General features: G+C 41.7%; 1 protein-coding gene across 4 annotated transcripts in view; it reads right to left on the bottom strand.

Annotated features, from left to right (window-relative positions):
- Positions 1 to 15,236, bottom strand: part of pan3 (poly(A) specific ribonuclease subunit PAN3) — a 210,067-nt gene that overhangs the window by 91,681 nt on the left and 103,150 nt on the right. For all 4 annotated transcript variants that reach the window (XR_010018733.1, XM_063054249.1, XM_063054250.1 and 1 more), the window contains one exon: positions 12,552 to 12,670. Coding sequence is in view for 3 of the 4 variants with exons in the window: in XM_063054248.1 (XP_062910318.1) it covers positions 12,552 to 12,670 (119 nt within the window). In the remaining variant the exon portion in view is untranslated. The remainder of the gene's footprint in view (positions 1 to 12,551; positions 12,671 to 15,236) is intronic.

Raw genomic sequence — 15,236 nt, 5'->3', positions numbered from 1 at the left:
CCTTCAGTTCTCTTCAGTTCAGTTCCCACACACCCCCCCCTGCCATTCTAATTTAAACTCTTTAATAGCCTTAGTAAATCTTCCTGCCAGGATATTGGTCCCCCTCAGATTCAAGTGCAACCTATCCTTTTTGTAGAGGTCACACCTGCCCCAAAAGAGATCCCAATGATCCAGAAATCTAAATCCCTGCCCCCTGCTCCAATCCGTCAGCCATGCATTTATCCTCCAACTCACTCTATTCCTATACTCACTGTCGCGTGGCAGACAGCAATCCCAAGATTACTACCTTTCAGGTCCTGCTTCTCAACTTGTCTAGTATCTAACTCTGTCCCTTCCCTCTCCTATTACCCACTTATCTGTCTCCTGAGGCCCCTGTGTGACTACTTGCCTATCGCTCCTCTCTATCACCTCCTCACTTTCCCTGACCAGACAAAGGTCATTGAGCTGCACCTCCAGTTCCTTAACCCAGTCCCTACGGAGCTGCAGCTCGACGCACCTGGCACAGGTGTGGCCGTCCAGGAGGCTGGGAGTCTCGCGGACATCCCACATCTGACACCCAGTACAGAACACCGGCCTCGCAGACATACTTCCTATTCCTCACAAGTAGCTTACCTCACCTCGAACCGTTATCGCCGAAGCCCCGCTGAACCAAAGCCCTCCTATTCTGTCTCCCTCTACTCCAACACCCGCTCTATAAAGCTGTCCTCTTTTAAATCCTTCCTGCCAGTCGAACTCGCTGCGTGGTTTTTAATTGAACTTGAAGTATGCAGTAGAAAGACATCCATCTCCATCCTCTCATTATTTAACCCTGAAATAGCAAAATCATCTTACAAGTAAGATCTCATTAGAAATTCTGAAGAAAGCTTCCATCGCGGGTGATTTTTGAGAAGGTGTTGAACTCGCTGCATAGCTTCATACATATGACTGCAAGGGCAGTAGAGTGAAAATTGCCTGCAGACTAAAGACAAATCTGAACATCGTAGAGCATAATGTTGGCATCCGATCCGAACAACATTTATCACCAAGACCTGGAAGTGAAATCAGAATGTGGTGCATCTATTGCATCTTCACAACATGATGCTTGAACAAATTCATGATTAGCACAGCACAAGGCTGTGCCAAAGCTGAAGCAGCAAGAATGAGAGCAGCTTATTCCAAGCGCAAATTTGAGATACAAATAGAAAATGCTCATATAGACATGGAGCGAGCATGTGTAGAGGCTACATTAAGTGTGTTCAGAGAGGAGTGTGAAGTTGATACTGCCCCACCAGAGGCAAAGGTGTTTGAAGCAGCAGTTGACTTAGTTGTGTGTCCATAACCAGAATCAGTCATGCTTCACTGCCGTTATCACAACAGCTAATGCTAACCAAAAGAATATGTCCAAACACCTACTGGCTATGAAAAAGACAGTGCTCCAGCTCCACAGGTAAAAGATGTCCACACCACACAGCCAAAATGCCTTTCACATAGTCCAGGCATTGAGTCAAGATCTACAAAAACCAAGATCCATAATACCCCTTTCTGCAGTTTCATCACAGCAAACACTTCAGTCAAGAGTTGCTACTGATGCTAATCCCATCTGCACAGGCATGGGCAGACAGAACTTCGATCAACCCTAGGACATACATCAAGCAAGCCAGACTCCACAACGCTCTCATTCAGGAGCTGCAGGCTTGCTATCTGCTTCATCGAGGCCTAGTCATAGCAGACAAAAAGTGTTATACAACCAGTAATCCATCCTGGAAGTCAAGCTTTTCCAATGCAGTGGCAGGACTAAGTTTCAAACTAGAGCTAGACTCTAGACCTTCTCCATCAGATTCGTCTGGAGATCCAAGATGGAGCGGGTCAGATGGACCATCATGCACAAGTCCCTGCACAATGGGGGCAAGAACGTCCCCAATGTCGCCCTCACCCTGATGGCCAGCTTTGTGTGTGGCTGCATCAGGTTGTGTGTGGAACCCAGATATGTGGGCACCAAGTACCACTATGTGCCCAAGTTCTACCTGTCGCCCTGGCTACGAAGGATGGGTCTGGCCCCACTCCCACACAACGCCCCAGTCAGCTGGTTGCTGCCGCCATACCCGTCCTTCATAGAAAAGTTCTTCCAGGTCAACGCCTTTGACCACAGGGCCATCAGGCAATGGTCGGCACATAATGTCCTGCAGGCACTGCAGGAGAAGGACGTGATGGACACAGTGGGGTGGTTCCCTGAGCAGACCGTCCAGTTCATCTGGCAAAATGCCTCATCGCCAGACCTCACCAACAGGCACCAGGACCTCACCTGGCTGGTGGTCAGAGAGGCCCTCCCCGTCAGATCCCTCCTGTATGCCCGGAACGTCGTCTCCACACTCCGCTGCCCACGGGAGGACTGCAATGAGGAGGAGTCTGTGACCCACCTCTTTGCACACTGTGAGTTCGCAGAGCAGGTGTGGAGGAAGATGGATAGGCTAGTGTCACGTTTCATCCCCAGCAGCTGCGTAACAGAGGACTCTCTGATCTACGGGCTGTTCCCGGGGATGCACATGGAGACCAACATCCAGTGCTGCTGGCAGATCAACGCTCTTTGGTCAGCCCGAAACTTGATGATCTACCAGCACATGGAGATGTCCGTGGCAGAATGCTGCCAACTGGCACATTCTCAGCTGCAGTAGTACGTGCTGAGGGACGCACTGAAACTTGGTGCAGCCACCACAAGGGCCCGGTGGGGAAGGACCACAGTTTAGGGTTCTTCTCCTGTGGGAGTGGGAGGGGTCAGGTGGCAGGGAGTATACCCCTCAACAATGGTGTGGGAAGGTGAACCAACGGAGTGCCACGTGGGTGGCCAAAAGTATGGATATTTACAGACCGTAAGGGAAACATATGTAAAGGATTAAGAGTCATTGAATGGTTTATTGTATATAATTTTACTTTTGAATAAAGTATAATAAAAAAAAAGACCTTCTCCATAAGTGGCCTGATGGGAAATCATTGCAGCATGCAAGACGGGCAAGAGCAGCTCACTTTAATAATCCAGCTCCAGGTTTAAAAATGCTGTGGCAGAGGCTGGACAAATGCTATGGTTCTCCAAAGGCAATCAAAGAACTTCCCTCCAGCAGACAAGATTTTCCAAAGCTCTTACACAAAGAACTGCGGAAACCACTGGAGCTTGCAGATCTGTTGCTAGAACGTCAAACTGCAAAAAAAAAAAAACGAGGTTACCTACTAGAACTGAGTTTTTTTTTTAAAAAACAGCAAGAGGAATAAACCTTACAGTGGAGAAACTACTGAACATTAAGCAACAGCAGCAGATAACTGAAAAGTTCCAGAATAAAAAGAAACATGCCTCCTATCAGCCATTTTCATTCTTCGTGGCACTTGTCTGCTGTCACACAGAAATGTGAAATGACCTTAGCTTTATGCTCTCAACTTCCAGTAACACATCAAAGAGAGGTCTCCAGCAGAAACATGGAAAACCAGAACAGCTATCACAGTCAGCAAAACTGAAGTGGAAAACTTTCTCATGAACCCCAATAGACAATGCCCTGTTCATAAGAAACCTTACCACTTAAGTAAATGCAGAGGATTCGGAGAAAAGTTGGATGTAGACCGGGGACGGTTTCTGAAGGAGCACCCAATATGTTTCAAGTGTTGCGCTTCAACACACCAAGCAAAAGATTGAAGTGCTATCATTCACTTCACTGAGTACAACAGGGACCAGCACGTATCAGCACTTCATACAGGGCCAACACCTTGAACTGTTCTTGGTTCCAGCACACCTACAACACAGTAGGGTTGGAGCCAGCTAAGCATCCATCAGATGTAGCTATTCCTCATGCACAGAGGTATGCAGAACAGGCTTCCACGGTAAATTCTGCTCTAAAATACATAGTCAACATATGCCCACAAGGACATCCTGAGCAAAAGACAAGGCAAATGTGGTATTAGATGATCAGGGCAATGCATCATTGGCAAAATCAACATTCTTGGCTGCATCACCACCTGGTATGGGGATGGAGGGGCGGGAGCTACTGCACAAGATTGAAGTAAGTTGCAGAAACTTGTAAGATTAAATCAGCTCCATCGTGGGTACTAGCCTCGGTAAAAATCAAAGACATTTTCAAGGAGTGGTGTCTTAGGAAGGCAGCATCCATCATCCAGGACATGCACTCTTCTCATTGTTATCATCGGGAAGGAGGCACAGAAGCCTGAAGGGGCACACGCAGCAATTCATCCCCTTTGCCATCTGATTCCTAAGTAGACACTGAACCCATGTACACCACCTCACTAATTTGTGTTTTTGCACTAATTTTAATTTAAATATATTTCATTGTACTGCTGCTGTAAAGTTAACTGATTTCATGACATATGCCAGTGATATTAAATCTAATTCTGATTCAAAGTTTGTTTCCTCATACACTCTAAAGACACGTTCTGGAACATCAGAATTTGCCGAAAGAGCCATGGATTTGTCATGGAGTCAACAGCAGGAGTGATTGCTTACCCTTGCAAAATTTCATTGAGTGTGACCATATTCCCAACAGGGATGAAATCCCAACTCCTAAAGTTGCGTGTGGCCATCACCGTCTTAGGCCATACAGTACTGTGCAAAAGTCGTAAGCACATGTAAAAAAAAATTCTATAAAGCAAAGATGCGTTCAAAAATAATAAAATGAAATGTTTCTCAATATCAAAAAATTTACTATAAAGCAGTAAACAGAAAAAAATAAATCAAATCAATATTTGGTGTGACCAGCCTTTGCGTTTAAACCAGTATCAACTCTCTTAGGTACACTGTCTTGAAGTTTTATAAGAAAAAAAATTCGGCGGGTGGATTGTTCCCAGCATCAAGGAATCTCTCCAGGTCATCCCAGACAGCCTCGATGATGTTGAGATTAGGGCTCTGTGAAGGCCATACCATCTCAAACCACAAAAAATCTAGGGTGCCTAAGACTTTTTCCACAGTACTGTAGCTGAGAAGATCCTCCCACTTGACCCTTCTGCTGAGATTCTCCTCTGGCTTGCAGGAACACCATCCATGCACATAACGTACATGAATAACGCAACAGTCAACATAATGCACATTATGCCCAACGACTGGATCTGGGTGGGTCATATTGAGATACAGCAGCAGTAAGGCAAAGGACCATATATAGATTACAGAGGAGGAGGTATCTACTGTCTTGAGGAAAATTAGGGTGGATAAATACCCAGGGCCTGGTAAGGAGTTCTCCTGGTCCCTGTGGAAGGCCAGTGTAGAAATTAAAGGGGCATTAGAAGAGATATTTAAACTGTCCTTAGGAATGGGTGAGGTACCAGAGGATTAGGTGATAGCTAAAGTTCTTTTAACTGTTAAATAAAAGGTCCCAAGAATAAGCCAGGAAAGTATAGGCTCGTGAGCCTGACATCAATAACGGACAAGTTACTGGAACGTATTCTAAGGGACTGGATATCTAAGTATTTGGATAGACAGGAACTGATTAGGGAAAGTGAACATGGCTTTGTGCATGGTACGACATGTCTAACTAATCTTACAGTTTTTCGAGGAAGTTACCAGGAAAACTGATGAAGGCAAGGCAGTGGATGTTGCCCATATGAACTTCAGCAATGCATTTGACAAGGTCCCGCATGGGAGGCTGATCAAGAAAATTCAGTCACTTGCCATTCAACATGAGGTAGTAAATTAGATCAGACATTGATTTCGTGGGAGAAGCCAGAGTGGAAGTTGATGGTTGCCTCTCTGTCTGGAGGTCTGTGCCTAATTGTATGCTCTGGGGATCAGTGCTGTTTCCATTGTTGTTTGTCATCCACATCAATGATTTGGTTAATAATGTGGTAAACTGGATCAGCAAATTTGCAGATGACAGAAGATTAGCAGTATAGTAGATAGCGAGGAAAACTATGAAAGCTTACAGCAGGAGCTGGACCAACTGGAAAAATGGACTGAAAAATGGCAGATGAAATATAATGCAGACAACTGTGAGGTGTTGCACTTTGGGAGGACAAACCAGGGTAGGACACACACAGTTAGCAGTAGGGCACTGAGGAGCGTGCCAGAACAGAGGGATCTGGGAATATAGATCTACAATTCGTTGAAAATGTGTCACAGGTAGATAGGGTCATAAAGAAGTTTTTGGCACACAGGCCTTAATAAATCAAAGTAATGAGTTAAGGAGTTGGGATGTTACGATCAAGTTGTATAAGACACTAATGAGGCCAAATTTGGAGTACTGCATGCTGTTTTGGTCACCTACCTACAGGAAAGACATCCATAAGATTAAAAGAGTACAGAAAAAATTTGCACTGATATTGCCAGAACTTGAGGACCTGAGTTATAGGAAAAGGTTGAATATGTTAGATCTTTATTCTCTAGACCGAGAGGAAATTTGATAGAGGTATACAGAATTTTGAGGGGTATAGTTAGGGCAAATGAAAACTAGCTTTTTCCACTGAGGTTGGGAAATACTAGAAGAGGTTCTGGGTTAAGTGTGAAAGGCAAAACATTTAAGAGGAACACGAGGAGAGATTTCTTCACTAAGAGCGTGGAATGAACTACCAGCGTAAGTGGTGGATGTGGATTCAATTTCAACATTTAAGAGAAATTTGGGTTGGTACATGAACGGGAGGAGTACGGGAGGTTATGTCGCAGGTGCAAGTCAATTTGACTAGAAGGGCCAAAGGGCCCACTTCTGTGCCATAGTGTTAGATAACTGTGTGACTATTACCTCCTCCTCTTCTCCTCACCTGCCATTATTTCCCACCAGTTCTCCTCCCCCATTTCTTTCTTCCATGGTCCACTCTTACACTCCCTTAACCATCCCTATTCTTCAGCCCTTCACCTCTTCTATCACCTCCCAGCTTCTCACTTCATCACCCCCTCCCTACCCTAACCACCCACCTTCCCCCACACCTAGCCGCACATGCCACCTGCCAGCTTGTTCTGCATTTCCCCCACCCACCTTCATACTCCAGTTTCTTCTCCCTTCCTTTGCAGTCCTGATGAAAGGCGTCAGCCCAAAACATCGATTATTTATTCCCCTCCACAGATGCTACCTGATCTGCAGAGTTCCTCCAGCACCTTGTGTGTTGCTCTAGATTTCCAGCATCTGTGGGAACTCCGTGTTTATCCTCTATTTTGGCAATGATCTTTATCTTTATACACTGAAGCATTGCATGACATTTTTATTACTCTTTGTAGATAAAATGAGAATTGCTTGTATGATAACGAATTCAATCTGAACTCATCATCTATTTAATAAGTGAGAGCACATAGTCACTGCAACTGTTAATAAATAATATCATAGAAGGAAAAGAATTGGCAGCCATATAATTCACTAGATGTCAAAGCTGGGTGTTCAACTGAAGCTGACATGTTCTCTGATCCCATCTGTTGTCATTTTTCTGTGGCCTACTAAAATGCCTCTTCAATTCTTCAATTATCTTTCTCCTTTATTAGCAACTTGTGTCTAAACAACCCCTTACACACAATTATTTTTCCCACTTTATCCTGCAACTTTTGCGATTACCTTGTCCATGCAGAACTGATAACAGATGATGTTAACTATTAATCTTTCCATGACCTGTCTTGAAGAAATCTACAAAAATCCCTTTAATCAATTTTCTCAGCTTTTCGCAACATAAAAACTCGCACTGTTAATGTTGCTATTAGCAATCTTGCTATTTGGGGTGTAAAATAGTAATCTATGTAATATAATGCTTCTAATATCACAAAAAATCCAACTTCACAGGGCTGCTACTTAGATACAATTTGATACTATGTATATAGAAAGTAAGCAAAGGTTTGATCAGAGGATTAACTTGAGAGGTAGGGCTTGAGAAGAAAAATTTAGAGCCAATTCAGCTACAGATACATCCACCAAAGTGATAAAATAATGAGTGCAAAAAGACAGAACGCGGATTTTAAAAAGCTTAAGAGATTGGAGAAGGCCCACAGAAATTCACCCATTACAGAATTTACAAATCACTAACTAAAAACCAGAAATAGAAAATAAAACTCACTCTCTTAGAATCTATGTGGAAAAAAGGTAAACAGGTTTTTGTCCCAATTTGCATTTATAGACACTTGCGCAGATGACACAGCTAAGCCTAATAGAAAATTGCAATATGAACTGTTTTCTACAAATGCAAAACCCTAGTAAAAGACAAGTGGCCTGTTATCAAACTTTGGATTAATCAACATCTTGGACAAAATTAAAACACTTAATTAGTTCTTAATTGAGTGTTCCTTTAAATAAAACCTGGATTTTCCTTTTGAAAACTTCATTTTTTTTTTGAAGTATCTCTATCTGAATCTTGTTCTCTCAATTAATCATTATTTCAATATAGTTCAATACATATAAAATTTACTTTCTGATAACCTATGCTGTTCTGTGAACTCTAACATTATCACATTCTACTATCCACATTAATTTTTGATATTTGTGATCAACACTTCTCATGTCTAAAAACACAGGAGACAGCTGGCAGGAATAGGACCAGTCAGCCCGTTGAGTTGCATCATTCAATACAATTATGGCTGATCTGCTACAGGCATAATCTCCTCCCTGGAGCTAGTTCCACGTGGTCCTCAATTCACCAACCTTTTATCAACTTCCACCTTAAATACGCTCAACATTGTCAGGTCTTTGAGAGTTTCAGGCTTGATCTTCTTTAGTAATGCCTCTATTTTTTTTTGGGACAGATTGATGGAGATGAGTGTATAAATTAGGCAATGGTCAGTCCAGCAGTCATCGACACTGTCAATGTGCAGGTGGTGCGGACATCATGGTCCCTCACTCAGGAAATGATAAACTCTAACAGCTATGGAGCTTGCTCAAAGAGTGCAGGGCATCTTGTTCAGTCAGAGAGAGCATAAGCTGTCATGACAAAGTGTTTGTAATGACAAGGCCATACTCTAAGCACTTCATCAAGAGAAAAGCTTTGTTGGAGTTGCCTCTATTCCATCTTTGCTGATCACACCAAGCATTGCTGCACAGATATTAATGCTGACATGTGACCTCCTCCCAGGTCCACGCCTCAGGCTGTACATCTAGCCCCACTCCTAGTACTGATTTGGCTGTACTACACATATTATGACAATTCTGGAACTCATATTTAGAATGAGAAGTGAGAAGTAGTAATATGAAAGAAAACTGTAAAAAGTTCTCAAAATGTTTTTTGTTATAAGAGAGAAAACAAAGCAAGACAAATGGACGCTTTTTTATAGGAATGATGAAACAAAGGCCTCGTTCTATATGATTTACTTAATCTATGAAAATATAGCATAAATGTTTATGACAGCACAGCCAATTTTAAAAAGCCCTTTATGCTACACTCCATGCTCTTGCCTTCTTCCCATCTATTACAGCAATTAATTAGTACCAGGGGAAGTCAACAAAAAAAGGGATATGGTGATATGCAAGCAACACCAAGTGGGGTTAGAGCATAATTGGGAAAGTTAATGATATTAAGCTTAAAGCATGGAAGATAGGATATTGCGCATAGGTACATTGCATATATTATAGAACTTGGAGGTAACAAAGTTTACATCACAGATAGCCTGAACCAAGGGAGAGAGAGGAAAAAAAAGTGTCAAATTGCCACCATAATCTAAAGATACTTACTTAGATGTTATTTACTTGGATTTCCAGAAGCAATTCAATAAGGTGTCACATAAAAATCTTACAAGGATGCATAGAGTTGGGGGTGATGTATTAGCAGAGATAGAGGATTGGTTAATTAATAGAAAGCAGAGAGTTGGGATACATGGGTGTTACTCTGGCTGGCAATCAGTGGTGAGTGGTGTGCTGCAGGGTTCGGTGCTGGGCCGGCAACTGTTCACAATATACGTTAACGATCTGGAAGAGGGGACTGAGTAGTTTGCTGATGACACTAAATTGTGTGGAAAAGCAAATTGTGCAGAAGATACAGTGAGTCTGCAGAGAGATTTAGATAGGTTAAGTGAATGGGCAAGGGTCTGGCAGAGGGAATAGGAAGTTGGTAAATGTGAGGTCATCCACTTTGGAAGGAAAAATGGAAAAGCAGATTATTATTTAAATAGTAAAAAATTGCAGCGACTTTGGAGTGCTTGTGCATGAATCATTAAAGGTTGGTTTGCTGGTGCAGCAGATTTTCAAGAAGGCAAATGGAATGTCCAGAGGAATTGAAGTAAAGAGCAGGAAGGTTATGCTCCAACGATACAGGGTACTGGTGAGGCTGCATCTGGAGTACTGCGTGCAGTTCTGATCTCCTTAGTTGAGGAAGGATATACTGGCTTTGAAGGCAGTGCAAAGGAGGTTTACCAGGTTGATTCCAGGGATGAAGGGTTTACACTATGAGGAGAGATTGAATCACATGGGACTGTACCCACTGACAGCAGATCTTATAGAAACATAAAATTATGAAAGGGATAGATAAGAGAGAGGCAGGAAAGTTGTTTCCACTGGTAGGTGAGACTAGAACTAGGGGACATAGCCTCAAGATTCGGGGGAGTAGATTTACAATGGAGATGAGGAGAAACTGCTTTTCCCAGAAATTGGTGAATCTGTGGAATTCTCTGCCCAATGAAGCAGTGGAGGCTACCTAAGTAAATATATTTAAGACAAGTTAGATTTTTGCATTGTAGGGGAATTAAGGGTTATGGGAAAAAGGCAGGTAGGTGAAGATGAGTCCATAGCCAGATCAGCCATGATCATATTGAAGGCGGAGCAGGCTTGACGGGCCACATGGCCTACTCCTGTTCCTATTTCTAGTGTTCTAATGTTCTACGCACCCAGAAAAAAATGAAAATTTGTGATTATCCCACCATTTCCATTTTGATTTTTCAATACAGTGGATTCCGATTAATTGGAACTAGTACGCAATATTAACATATTGGAACCAGTACGCTATGCCCCACTTAGCCGAAGTTTCATGGAAATAGTTAAAAGAGTATTAAGAAAAAAGACAAACTACTGTTTAACTAAGTAACAAACTATGTAGTTAAATGAAACAGAACAAATTAGAACACATCAATGCTACTACCTACCATAAAACTGTATTTGTTCCTAATAGTTTTCAATGTAGGACTTCATCCAGTGTACACTGCTGTGTATGGGGTGTGCAGGGAGGGGTAGCATCTCTGCCTTGTCATGTCCATTCTGACTCACTGTTGGGCACAACTCTGGCTCCAAGTAGCTGTTTACACGCGACAGTGGCCACACCCAGGTACACTGCTTCGACAGGCATAGAAGGGAGGCAAAGGGTCTCATACCCCAGTGAAATGGGGACATTCCTGTCCTTGCACGTGAAGTGAGCTCTGGCAGATTGGGCAGATGAGATCAACAGTGAAATCTAATGGCAAGGGAGCGGCTCTGCAACGTTTTGTGGAGAGTGAAGGGAATGACAAGGTAATAAACTGCAACCAAGGAAGAGCCTAGCTTGTAATGACAACTCATACCACTGGACCCAGAGTCCTGAAGTCAAGAGCAGTAGCCCCCAACCTCCGAGCTGCGGACCGATACATTGCCGTGAAGAATGCAGTGGTGTAGTGGTAGTCAGACCGCACCTGGCACATCTTTAAGAAAAAAGCCGAAATAAACAAGCTAATTAATTAGGTGCCGCCCGGCACGTAAATGTCCAACATTTCCGACAAATGGGCAGCACCTAATTAATTAGCTTGTTTATTTCGGCTTTTTTCTTAAAGATGTGCTCGGTGCGTTCCAACTACCGCTGCACCACTGCATTCTTTGCGGCAATGTATCGGTCCGCGGCCCGAAGGTTAAGGACCACTGGTCAAGAGAATGGAACTGTCCCACTGCAACAGTTTTTACACTTTAAAAACTCTCCCACACAGGTTTCACTGTCATTCTTAGATATGACAGACAGCCAACATGCTGCTGTGTTCTTTTGATTGACTGTAGATGTACAAAATTAGCACAGACATCTACTGGAGATAATGGACTGCCTTCATACAATGCTTTTGATAAATGTATCCTCCAAATCTTCATTTTCATTGTAACATTCAAGATGATTGCTGATTCCTTCAAGTTCTTCATAGCTCTGAACCTGAAGTAGTGAAATCACTTCATTTTCACTCCTGACCATTTCTGGTATCTCCAAGCCTGAATGCTTGAAACCACACTGAGCAAAACAATTCTAAATTGCCTTACTGCTTATTTCCCATTATCAGTGCAACAATCACTGCTTTTTGAACATAAACAAATACAACTGACTATTTAAAAACCATTCGCACTAAGCACAGTGGAGTGTCTAACAGTCACTCAAGTTCATGCAACTGACACTACCTAGAAATTGTTCAACAAAAGTCTCCTGTCCCAATTAAGCAGCAAGTTATGACCCATACAAAGGGAATCCCAACTGTCTTCTCAATTAGCTTTTGTTATTTAAGAGTTGTCCTAAAATTTCATCCCAACAATAGTGTCTATTTTTCCTTGCAGGTATACACAAAATATTTCCTACAACTACAATACCATTTGCTATCACAAGAAACCTCTCCAATCCACACACATTCAGTACAATATATGCACTACTTATTTGTACTGAAAATTATTTTCAAAGTGATAAATTTATAATACCTGAATCAGAGGGTACTTTGGCTCAGCTGGCCCTCCTCCAAAGCCATTGACCCCAATAAAGCTGCTGCTGAAGAACGAGTTGGTGAGGTTATCTGGTATTGTTGTATCCATTCCTGGAACTGAAAAATAAGAAAATTTGTTTCAATGATTACTTTGTAACTTCAATATCATATATGAAAGGCAATTTTTCTTTTTTTCTTCTTGGGATGTGGGCAATATTAATATTCATTTCTCATCCTCAAACCTAGTAAGCATGTTACTATTGCAAACATACTAATTTTGTTTTTCTAAAACAAACATCACACTGCATGTATGGAGCCAACTATAGACCTGATATGGAAGGGACAACAATTCCCCTACTGTGAACAACATATGCTTTTAATCATTTGGCACCATCACACAAGTAACCAGATTTACTAAATACAAAACTCGCAATTTCCCAGTATCATGACTGCTACAACACCTTAAAGTGATAAGATATTTGCAAAACAAATGCACATTAACATTCATTGTCATTGGAATAAATTCATATGGGTTAACCCATCTCCAGCAAGGTAGCTGGTACAGAAACTAAATTATCATAAGTGGTCCAGAGGCCTCGGCTCACAACCCAGAATTCAAACCCCACTGTGGCAGCTATGATATTTAAGTTTAGAGTTAAACTTGAATCTGGCATGAGAAGAAAAATACAATCCCTAATCAAAAGTACAATCACCATAAGCATACTGAATTGTTATAACTGTCCTGATGAAGGGTCTCACCCTGAAGCATCGACTATTTACTCATTTCCAGAGATGCTACCTGACCTGCCAAGTTGCTCCAGCTTTTTGTATGTGTTACTCCAGATGGTTGTAAAAACTCCTACCTGTCTAATGTCTTTCAGGAGAGGAAATATCTACTGTCACTTGATCTGGCTTGTATGTGACTCCACGCCCACTAATGTAGTTAACTCTTAAAGTGCCATTTAATAAGACTTACAAAACCACCCAATTCAAGTCACTAGCGACACTCAGATTCTGAAAAATGAATAAATAATTGGAAAATGTTGCCAGCTTTTGCTAAATTCCAAACTTTCTTGGAAAGTATAGATAATTTGTTACCCCAATATACAAATAATTTGGAATATTATGTCTAGCTTTAGTCACTTTGCCATAGAAGGATGCCATTAAACTGGAAAGAGCGCAGAGATTTAGGAGGATGTGAGTGCAGGACTTGAAGGACCAAGTTATGGACAGTGGTTGAGCAGGTTGGAACTGTATTCACTAGACCATAGGAGAATCAGTGGTTAACTTATAGAGATGTTTTTTTTTAAAAAGGGGCACAGGTAAGATGAATGTACATAGACTATGTCCCTGGATTGGGGGGAATTCAGATCTAGAAACTATAGGTTTAAAGTGGAGAGTTTTAACAGGAACCAGAGGGGTAACATTTTCACCCAGAAGGCCGGTTAACATGTAGAATAAGCGGCCAGAGAAAGTGTTTGAGGCAAGCATATTACCAACATTTGGAAGGTACTTGGATAGGAAAGGCTTAGAAAGGGATAGGGACCAAATGCAGAGAAAGGGGAGATTAGGAATCTCAGTTAACCAGTTGGTCTGAAGGGCCTGTTTCCATGCTGTATGATTCTATAGCAATCACACAGAAGCACATATTCAACTAGATACTAGGATTTTATTGTACTACAGTTTATCACTCATACCAACAATAAGAGAAAGACAACTTAGATTCCTAGGACACATCATGCAGAAAGATGAACTAGAAAAACTCATTCTCTCTGGAAAGACTGAGGGGAGTAAACCTAGAGGAAGACCTCGGCTTATGTACATCAAAAACATAGCCAGGTAGCTACACAGAGGAAATGGAAGTCATCCAAAAAACAAAGGATAGGTCTACATGGAAAACCATGGTCACCAAAGTCCGCATCGGATATGGTACCTAGACAGATAGATAGGTTACAATCACAGCAGTGGCCCATCTGACCCAACAAATTCATATTGGTGCATTTAGACGATTTGACCTTCCTTCATATTTACTTCATGTCACCAAATTAACATTTTATTTTTTCCTTCTTTTATAAATTGAGCTTTACCTTAAATTCATCAATGCAATTTGCCTCATTCACACCCTGCAGACTCCAGATGAAGACTTCTCTCCTAAATTTCTGACGTTGATTCATTATTAGTATATAACCTTTATTGATCCTAGTTCCAGCACTGTCATTAAGGCACAATATTTCAGTTTTTAAACATATCAAAGCCCTTTCATAATCTTGAAGACCCACTTCAGTTGTAATGCAGTCCTCTATTCGTAAAAAAAACACTATGTGTTTAATATACTACTACAGGTATACACTTTCAAGTCTAATATATCATCTTGGAATGTTAAATTTTATTCAGTAAAGTAGAAATCAGTCCAAATTCAGACTGCACACAATCCTTTTCAAGATAAGCTTAACTTTATTTTCAGTCTCTTGAACAGCATGAAAGCAGCACCATTGCCCTATTGAGCCCACATCAATCATCGATTGGACATTAATAATTTTTTTTTCTGTATTGTCTTCAACTCCCTCCTAGCTTCTACCACTCACTTACACATTAGGTGCAATTTACATTGGCTAATTAATCTACCAACCCCTACATCTTTAGGATGCAAATGAAAATTAAGCACTCAGAGGAAACCCACATG

The sequence above is a fragment of the Mobula hypostoma genome, chromosome 7 (genome assembly GCF_963921235.1).
Source record: "Mobula hypostoma chromosome 7, sMobHyp1.1, whole genome shotgun sequence".
Lineage (NCBI taxonomy): Eukaryota > Metazoa > Chordata > Chondrichthyes > Myliobatiformes > Myliobatidae > Mobula > Mobula hypostoma.
Note: the sequence above shows the minus strand (reverse complement) of the source record. Positions and strands in the feature narration are given on the sequence as shown.